Raw genomic sequence first — 7,596 nt, 5'->3', positions numbered from 1 at the left:
TAACATTTCCGTCACACGCTTGAGGAATTCGGCCAATCACAATGCACTAGATAGCTGGCCAATCAGAGCACACCTCGCTTTTCAGACCGATGAGCTTTGTAAAAATCGACGTGTTTCAGAAAGTCGGGGCGTAGAGGAGAAACAATAATGTACAGTATGTGGAAAATAATGTGTTTTTTGAACTTTAAACTGCATAAACACATTTCACATTTCATTACACCAAATACACAAAATAATGTTATTTTTTAGCAATGTCATATGACCCCTTTAAACGTATGTGTAATAAACGGTTAAAAATGAGCCCTTTAGCCTTTAACTTATGCCACAAAATGTGTTTTTACTTAATTTTACTTTTAATTAAAATGTCTTTGTTTTTATCTTTTTAGGTTGTTACAATAATTCTATGAATTCTAATTGATTTTATGATTTCAACGATTTTATTTAATTTTATTTTATTTTAATAATTAAATTAAAAGTGGCAGGAAAATGCAAAGAAGTTATCACTTGTACTTTGGTTTAAAAGCAGCAAATAAATATAACATTTTAACTTTAGTGGGTTTATTTTTTTTACAGTGCACAAATCATCAACTAATTTACAGAAAAGCTTATTAAATTTTATAGTACAAAGTTAAGTGTTTTCATATTTCAGAAAAGAAAATAGTTCTGGTTAATTTTTATTGTAACTTCTTGGGTTAGTACTCTAAAATATGTTTTATTATTTATCAGCCAATGTTTTGTTCTCATATAAAGTTGGTTTGCTGAATGAACATTTTCTTTTCATAACTACTGGCATTTTGTCTAATGATCATGAAGCTTGACTTTGACTGTAAAACATAAGTATATAAAATAACTAATCAGAGCTGCCAACTGCACAAACCTGAGAAACAACCAAATTAGAACATAATATTCAGGGTCAACTAAACTTGTTATGCTACTCACATTTGGTACATTTACAATCCTGACATGCTCACTCTGCAGCATTCTCTAATGTTTGAATGTCTAGAAATCTGAGGATTATCCCATTCCTCCTGACAGACTCTTAATCAGAAATTAGCATATTGATGAGAATAAAATCAATACTGTTAGGAATGTCTTGTGTTTCAATAGGCTGTGTAAATCTTATTCTGAGAAAACAGAAGTATCGGTTCATCTCTGCGGTCATTACCTGTTTTAAATCCCAATGACACAGCATTTCTGAGGACAAACACTGCAGTGTTTGCAAGATTTACACTTCATCTACAAAGCAAAACAGATCTGAGGAAAATAGTCCTTCATCTCTATAAAGAACAGAGGAGGAAGAACACAGCTGAGGAGAGTTAAGAGGCATCAAGATTTCATTTCATTCCCCAATTCTCCAATTTGGACTTTGAAGTTCAGCGAAGCAGAAGCTTAAGACACATCTAAAATTTTGGGATCTTATGTAACACTCAATGAATATTCTGAGCACAACACACCAAATCTCATGTTTAAAACTATATGGACTGAGACCATACTACAAACAGGGGTTGAAAAATTACAATTTAAATATAAACTAAAAGTTTATTTAAAAAAAATAATATACTTTAATTGATCCATTAAGTAATTAATATAAATATTTGTATTATTATTATCACAATTACGTTATTACAATTATAGATAACATTAATCAAAATATGAATATGAATAAAATAGCACATTGAAATGTATTTTCATTTTTCAATTCATGTTTTTACTCAAATTGTTATATTACATCATAATACTAAGTAATATAAAATATTAAGTATTGTAATATAATTGCAATTAATAAAATGGTATGATATACATTGATATACGCTATATATGAAAAGAGAAAATTTGTGAAATTTTGAACTCAACTTTTCACACAAATTGCTATCACATTTAAATACTAAAGTAATATAATTTGTAATTAATGAAATGGTATGATATATGTTATATGCTATATATACAAAAAGAGGAAATTTGTTAATTTTTAACTCAGCTTTTCATGCATTATTTATTAATTTTTATAATATAATATAATGAAAATACGTATGATATATATGAAAAAAGAGGAAACGAGCTAAAGCTTATTATGTGAAATAAGGGTGTGAATGAACATTGCGTACACATGTAAAGTTCAGGAACTTTGCTCATATTGATCATGTCACATGTCTCTCTGTACCTGCAGGTATTCGTTGCTGGGACATCAATGTGTCAGAATGTGACCTGGACCAACAACTACAGCTTTTCATAACCAGACATTCCGCCCAGTTCTCAGCCGAGGTCAGAGGTCAGTCCGATTGAAAGGAAGTCATCTTGATCCTGCAGTAGAGTTGAATGCAAATGAAGTCAGAAGTTTATATGAAAATATACTGTATAAAAAGATAAAGCTCAAGCTAAACGAACAATTGCAAGGATAAGACATAAATTTCCATTTATTTCCCAATATGCCACACATAAATAAATATTTTCAATTGGTGTCAAAGCTGTTCATATGGCCAGCCCAAGGTCACACTGTGGTGATCTTGCTTACAGAGAGCTCACTCATAACACACACGATATGCAGCTAATGCAGCACTGAGAATCTCTCCATGGGGAGTCCAGCATGTGTGTTTGCACGGGTCCTGCTTCCACTGTACTGCCTGGCACAGTAGTAATCAAAGAGCTGTGTCAGGAGGAGAGGAGCTGCAGAGCCAGTGCTTGACTGCTGCAGTGTGTGTGCTGGGTGGGACGGGCCTTGATCTGTGTAGTGGGTTGAGCTGAGGCAGAATCATAAAGGCTCAAATGTGCCTCAGTGTAAGACAGGGCGTTCTATAAAAGTGATAAGCTGTTTTTCAAAGACTAGCAGGCTATTCATTCCCTAACTGCTGAGAAAGTGCTTTACTACCCATTTTAAACCCTAAGCTGCTGTCAGAGGAGGTGAATGATACAGTAGCTGGAGACAAATTTCATGTAAATGGCAATGTAATTTAGCATAGATTTTTTTGTTCTGAATATATATAGGCACGGGACTGCATGTGATCACTGATTATGTTCAAACCAACAGTGACTGTGAATGTCATAATGCTTTCATATAACAACAGAGCGCTGCAGAGATTATGTGTTTCTGTAAGCCAAAACCCTTCAAACGATCATTTTAGCATTTCTGGTTTCATCATTCTGAAGTCAGTGAATGGGTTTTTGGTTAAATGAGTGAAATAAGGTTTGTGGTTAACACAAGCTGAAGATATTTTCACATTTATTATATGACTTAAAATACATTACCTTGTCATTTTTACTTATCCTGAAAAAGGTGGTTGTTAACAAGTGGCTAAATGGGACAACAGTGGGTGGTGGGAAACATTAAAGGGATAGTTCACCCAAAAATGAAAATTCTGTCATTAATTACTCACCCTCATGTCGTTCTACACGTTACGTCGTTTACGCTTTGATTTGAACGAAAACAACATATCCGCGTGGCGCAGCTGACACAAAACAGCATACGCAATTTACGTTCAGTGCATACTCTCCAAATTGGCGCTATAGGGTGACGCGGAGGAGACGAATTGTTGAAAAAAGTCTTTTTTTTTTCTTTTGCGCACAAAAAATATTCTCGTAACTTAGTAAAATTACGGTTGAACCCCTGATGTCACATGGATTATTTTACCGATGTCCTTGTTATGTTTTTGGGCCTTGATCGTGTAAGGATCCTTGCTGTCTATGGGAGGGTCAGAGAGCTCTCAGATTCCATCAAAAATATCTTAATTTGTGTTCCGAAGATGATCGGAAATCTTACAAGAAATTGGTTTCCCAACAAGTAACCTCATCTACTCACTAGCTTTCACAGCCTCATTGTGTTTTTAACTGCGTTCATTAATTACTCACCCTCATGTCGTTCCAAACCAGTAAGACCTTCGTTCATCTTCAGAACACAAATTAAGATATTTTTGATGAAATCCAAGAGCTTTCTGACCCTCCATAGACAGCAAGGGCAACCACATTCAAGGTCCAGAAAGGTACCAAGAACATCAATAAAATAGTCCATGGGACATCAGTGGTTCAAGGGAGAAGAATTGTTGAATAAAGTTATTTATTTATTTATTTATTTTTGCGCACAAAAAAGTTTGCTCGTAGCTTCATAAAATTACGAATAAACCACTGATGTCGCATGGAGGGTCAGAGAGCTCTTGCATTTCATCAAAAATATCTCAAAGATGGAACGACATGAGGGTGAGCAATTAATGACAGAATTGTCATTTTTGGGTGAACTATCCCCTTAATGGTGGTGATGTTGAAGTCATGAGACCATGCTGATGTAGTTTGTTTATAGACTACATTTAGCTTTTTACTTCTGTCAAATGTATTCAGGCTTCAGAATTCATAAAAGCTGTGTTCATTCATGAAGATTTTCACAATAAAAAAGGTGTAAGAATCATAAACTTTTGTTGGTCACAGCCAATGGAAAAATCCTTTTGAGTTTTTGTCAAGGGTACCAAGGTGATGCTAAAGTCCGAGTTGGCCTACAAAGATACATCATCACTATAGCACTCTATTCAATGAACAAGAAGTTAACATTGAGTGAATTACATTTTAGAGACAATATTGTCAGTTGCTTTGTCTCTTTTTATTTCGCCAACAAAAATAGTTCAGAATGAAGCCATAACAGAACTATTGCATATCTTCTAGCAACAAACAACAGCAGTGTTTCATTCCTGAATGATTTTTTTAATGAAACAGTTGAGTGAACAATTCAGTGACTCATTCATAAAAACAATGGCTGCATCTGAAATCACATACTTCCCTATTAATATAGTAGGCAAAAAACAGTATGTGAATAGATTAGAATGTACTCAAACAGTAGGCAGAAAGTCCCACTACTACTTTCAGCGAGATTCTTATGTGTGGATCCGATGGACACTTTACTGTCCTATTAAGCCACAGGAGAGTATTTGTAAATGGCAAAAAAGCAATGCATCTGACGCTGGTAGGCCATATGACAATGACAACATGACCAACGAAGTATGTCTGGATTAAATTCATACTACACACAATCATAGAACAAACCTTTTATGGGCCACAAAATATTTCTTATTTAAAAGAAGTACTTAGAGATTTCGAATGCAGGCAATGACTTGTTTTGTTCCTGAATGAATCAGTGTTTGAACAAACTGTTTAAAAAATAAGATTTTATGACTCACTCACAAAAACAGTCCCTTATCGCCACCTATTGGTGTCACAATGTAACCTGCAGAAAGTTTTTTCTACAGTATGTAGTTTCTAAAGTGGTTTGAGTTTTTCGTGTGTTAATATTATTGCAAGCCTGGCAGAAAAAACCCAAGCGAATTCAAAAGCTTAGAAAAGTAGCACATCTCTCCTCAATAAGCTACATTACTTGAAGTGTCATACCTATCTTTAAATTTAGTTCACCCAAAATTGAAAATTCTGTCAGTAATTACTCACCCATGTGTCGTTCCAAACCCATAAGACCTTCGTTCATCTTCAGAACATCAATTAAAATATTTTTGATGTAATCCGAGAGCTTTCTGACCCTCCATAGACAGCAACGTAACAGACAAAAGTATTGAAAAAGTATTCTCGTAGTTTCATAAAATTAAGGTTGAACCACTGATGTCACATGGACTATTTTAAAGTTGTCCTTACTACCTTTCTTGGCCTTGAACGTGGTAGTTGCATTGCTGTCTGTGCAGGGTCAGAAAACTCTCAGATTTCATCAAAAATATCTTAATTTGTGTTCAGAAGATGAATGAAGGTCTTACTGGTTTGGAACGACATGAGGGTGAGTAATTAATGACAGAATTTTCATTTTTAGGTGAACTATCCCTTTAACACAATATGGGCCTAGTCATACTAGGGTTAGAACAAAAGAGCACTAATAGACTGCAACGAGAGAAAATGGATGGAATAAAACTTGGGAGGTGGAGTGATGACCTCTGACCCTGCTGAAGGGCGTGATGTGTGCTTAGATCAGATTGTGATGACTGGTCTGTGGGGTGATACAAGGTTAACAACCACTAAAGGTTGATGTCTCAGATTGTGCTTTTCTGTGGCTCAAGGCCTGGCAGACATGAGGCTCCCGGGCTGATGGTGCAAATGGGACCACAGTATCGATTCGGCCGTATCATATTCAGCATGCACCTTAGCATAGATCAATGACATTCAAACTAAGAGGAATTCAGTGGTTGTTGTCCTAGGGCACAAATAGATGTGTTTCTATTCTAATTGGAAACAAAATGATAGATAAAGTATTGACTAAAATAATTGATTTGTCTAGGACTGATGGATGTTTTTTTACTTTTTTTTTTAGCCATATAAGCACTTGAAGTTGAATTCTTTTTTATTATTAAGGATATACTGCATTTTTTTTGTTTAAAAATTGTGTTCCCAGTCCTTCCCTATAAATCTTCCCTTATACATATAAAATGAACTGCTGCCATCTAATGGATATTATGAGTAGTGCAGAACATGTACAAAGGTAAAACAACAGATGTAGAGACAGATTTCTATCTATCTATCTATCTATCTTTTAAAGAATTCAATAATATTTCAACCATTTTGTAATTATAGACCCTCCTTGCATCCACATCTAATTTCTCATCTGTTTTGGTAAGTATCAGTTATAAAACCTGATTATATCCTCACAGCTCTTGGGTGTGAACTGAACTGAGAGTTACTCAGCAGTTTGAAGCCCTTTGAGAACTGAGAGCTGCTCCTTTGTGCTTTTCCTGTTAATGAACTGCAGGTGGCTAAAAGATACAGCTGTGTCATTCCTATTATGCAGCACATTTTCATGTCCCCATCATATATGTCGAAATATATTAGATAAAATATTAAACTCACTCATTTTAAAGATGGAAATCATATGTATCATTATATTAACTACAATTTTAAAAGCCTGGGGTCAATAATATTTTTAGAAATTAATACTTGTTCACATTAAATTTAAGTGACAGTAAATTATTTATTGCAATTTTTTTTAAATAAATGTTGTTCTTTTGAACTTTCTATTCATCCTGCAGAGTATACTGAAAAACAAAACAAAATTTTTTTCCCACAAAAATACTAAGCAGCGCAACTGTTTTCAACGTTGATAATAACAGTAATTGTTTCTTAAGCATCAAATCAGCACATTAGAATGATTTCTAAAGGATCATGTGACATTGAAGACTTGAGTAATAATGCTGAAAATTCTGCTTTGCATCACAGGAATAAATTACATTTTAAAATATATTAATATAGAAAACAGTTATTTTAACTTGTAAAAATATTTCACAATTTTACTGTTTTTACTGTACTTTTGATCAAATAAAAATCTTTGGTGAGCATTAAAAAAAATGTCTATCCCTCCCATTGTGCTAATTTCATATTTGTATTTTTGTGTACTTGTATATATAGAGAGAGACAGCGAAATAGAAAGTTAGCCCATTGGGAGAAATTGTCTTGTCATTGGTGTCAAGTTTCTCAGTTTGACCAGAGCATATTCATATTTTCAAAAGGTAAGTTCAAAAGTGCTGCGTAACAGGACTGATCCCTCCGGTGTCTGACAGAAACAAAGAAATGAGGCATTAACAATCTCCCAGATGATCTAAAAAAATTAAATAAAATAAATCAAGCGTGCCA

The 7,596-nt window shown here is 34.2% G+C and overlaps 1 protein-coding gene across 2 annotated transcripts in view; it reads left to right on the top strand.

The window, feature by feature from the left end:
- The window catches only part of LOC107666287 (microtubule-associated protein 1B-like), a 53,547-nt gene that overhangs the window by 8,557 nt on the left and 37,394 nt on the right, over positions 1 to 7,596 (top strand). For both annotated transcript variants that reach the window (XM_016457518.1, XM_016457519.1), the window contains exon 2: positions 2,168 to 2,269. In XM_016457518.1, the coding sequence (XP_016313004.1) occupies positions 2,168 to 2,269 (102 nt within the window). The remainder of the gene's footprint in view (positions 1 to 2,167; positions 2,270 to 7,596) is intronic.

This window comes from Sinocyclocheilus anshuiensis, unplaced genomic scaffold (assembly GCF_001515605.1).
Source record: "Sinocyclocheilus anshuiensis isolate Anshui unplaced genomic scaffold, SAMN03320099.WGS_v1.1 scaffold1225, whole genome shotgun sequence".
In the NCBI taxonomy this organism is placed as follows: Eukaryota; Metazoa; Chordata; class Actinopteri; order Cypriniformes; family Cyprinidae; genus Sinocyclocheilus; species Sinocyclocheilus anshuiensis.
Note: the sequence above shows the minus strand (reverse complement) of the source record. Positions and strands in the feature narration are given on the sequence as shown.